Raw genomic sequence first — 1,562 nt, 5'->3', positions numbered from 1 at the left:
AAAGCGCTACCAAGAACGCTGGACGAAACATACGCACGCATCTTGAGCAAAATCACGCTGGATTTCAAGCACAACGCGAAGAAAATTTCTGCAATTCCTCACGTTTCCGAGCGACCATTACTACTCGAAGAGGCTGTCGATATAAACGCCGTCGATATGAAAGAAAAGCCAAGATTCAACGCCGATTACAGAATGCCCGAGCCAGACGAGATCTCTACGCATTGTTTAAACTTGGTAATTGTCATAAGTAAAAGATGTCGCTACATTTGGATAAAGATGTTACCAATATTGACATCCTCTTGCCGAGGATTGCTCAAACTGCCCGAGATCTTGTCCAACATAATGGGTAACACATCCGACAACGCAACGTGTCCTAGGATGGGGTGGCTAGCGGCTGGGGTAAAGTGAGGAGTCGATAACCATGTATGATCTTGGACCTGGAGGTCTGGTCTGTTCGAAGTTTTGGGAAAGTCGCCTTGCAGTAAGCCAGCACTAGTCAGGTTTCTTCGCTGCCAGCAAGCCAAACGGTTGATGTTGAAGGCCGTTGATGTCGTCTGAGGGTGTGCAGATGGATTTAGGTTTGCGTAGGGATATTTGGGAAACATGTCGGCCCCCCAGGTGTTACTGGACAATGGTGACTGTGCCTGAGGCACCGATGTGCCGTGATGCCGCTTGGGATAGTATGCGTGCCGCTTCGGTGGGTCAGGGTTCCGTCTGGGTTGATGTTGCGCCTGCTGAGGGTTGTTGTAGGCAGGGCTATGGATTGAGTCGGCTTTACGTCCATCTGGCGGGCGCTCAAGGCCGGGAGGCACGGGCTGATGCAATCCAGTTTCGAAGGAAGCGATCGAAAGTGCTACAGTGCCAGCTCTGCTTGCTGCGCTAGAACGACGAGGGGTAGGGAGTACTGAGTTCGGAGCCGGTGTTTCCGTATCTTGAGCCGGTGTGAGGCTCCATGGAGCCTGCGTCGGTTGCAAGACTGGCTATCCTGTAATCATGCCTGTTGGTATCTCTTTAGGGGCTTGTTTCCGCGCCTGGGTCACAGCATCTTCAGTCGACAGCTGCTTATGACGCTTGGTTTCTCGTACTAACACAGCTTTCGATCTTGACTGCTGGCCGTTCAACCTTGCCCTCAGCGTTGCTATGGGGATGTTCCATTCCTTGGAGGCCGAACACTTTCCTTTTCCATTTTGAACTGCAGCCAATGCAGCGGAAAGGTCCTCTTGGTTGTATCGTGCCATGACCTCGTTAGTTGGACTTCGATATTTTGTGAGTGGGTGTGATCTCGTTGTGTCTGTACGAATTCAGGAAGGCTGGTTGCTTGGGGCCTTGTTGTGCTAGCTAAAATAAGAAAGTGGTGGCGGGTACCATGCCACATGCTTTTATGGGCTTGTTCCACGCCCGTGCCACAGCAACTTCAATCCAGTTAGGAAGAAGTAGGGGACGTAACCGTAACTAAAGACTACTTCTCAGATCATGAGCGTCGCCAGGGAAAATTAAAGCAATGACCATTAACGCAGCAAATGGGCTATTTTGGTAGCAAGAAACCTGTCTCAGCATACCCC

General features: G+C 50.8%; 1 protein-coding gene across 1 annotated transcript; it reads right to left on the bottom strand.

Moving 5' to 3' along the window:
• Positions 1-260: 260 nt before the first annotated feature.
• PgNI_11995 (uncharacterized protein) lies at positions 261-1,155 on the bottom strand (the record flags this gene model as incomplete). The annotated part of the gene is made up of 2 exons (XM_031131952.1): positions 261-959; positions 1,090-1,155. The coding sequence occupies 2 exons, from the start codon at positions 1,153-1,155 to the stop codon at positions 261-263; spliced, it is 765 nt and encodes a 254-aa protein (XP_030977118.1).
• Between the last annotated feature and the right edge of the window lie 407 nt (positions 1,156-1,562).

The sequence above is a fragment of the Pyricularia grisea genome (assembly GCF_004355905.1).
Source record: "Pyricularia grisea strain NI907 chromosome Unknown Pyricularia_grisea_NI907_Scaffold_8, whole genome shotgun sequence".
NCBI classification, from domain to species: Eukaryota; Fungi; Ascomycota; class Sordariomycetes; order Magnaporthales; family Pyriculariaceae; genus Pyricularia; species Pyricularia grisea.
The sequence above is the reverse complement of the archived record's forward strand: the minus strand, read 5'-3'. Positions and strand labels throughout refer to the sequence as shown.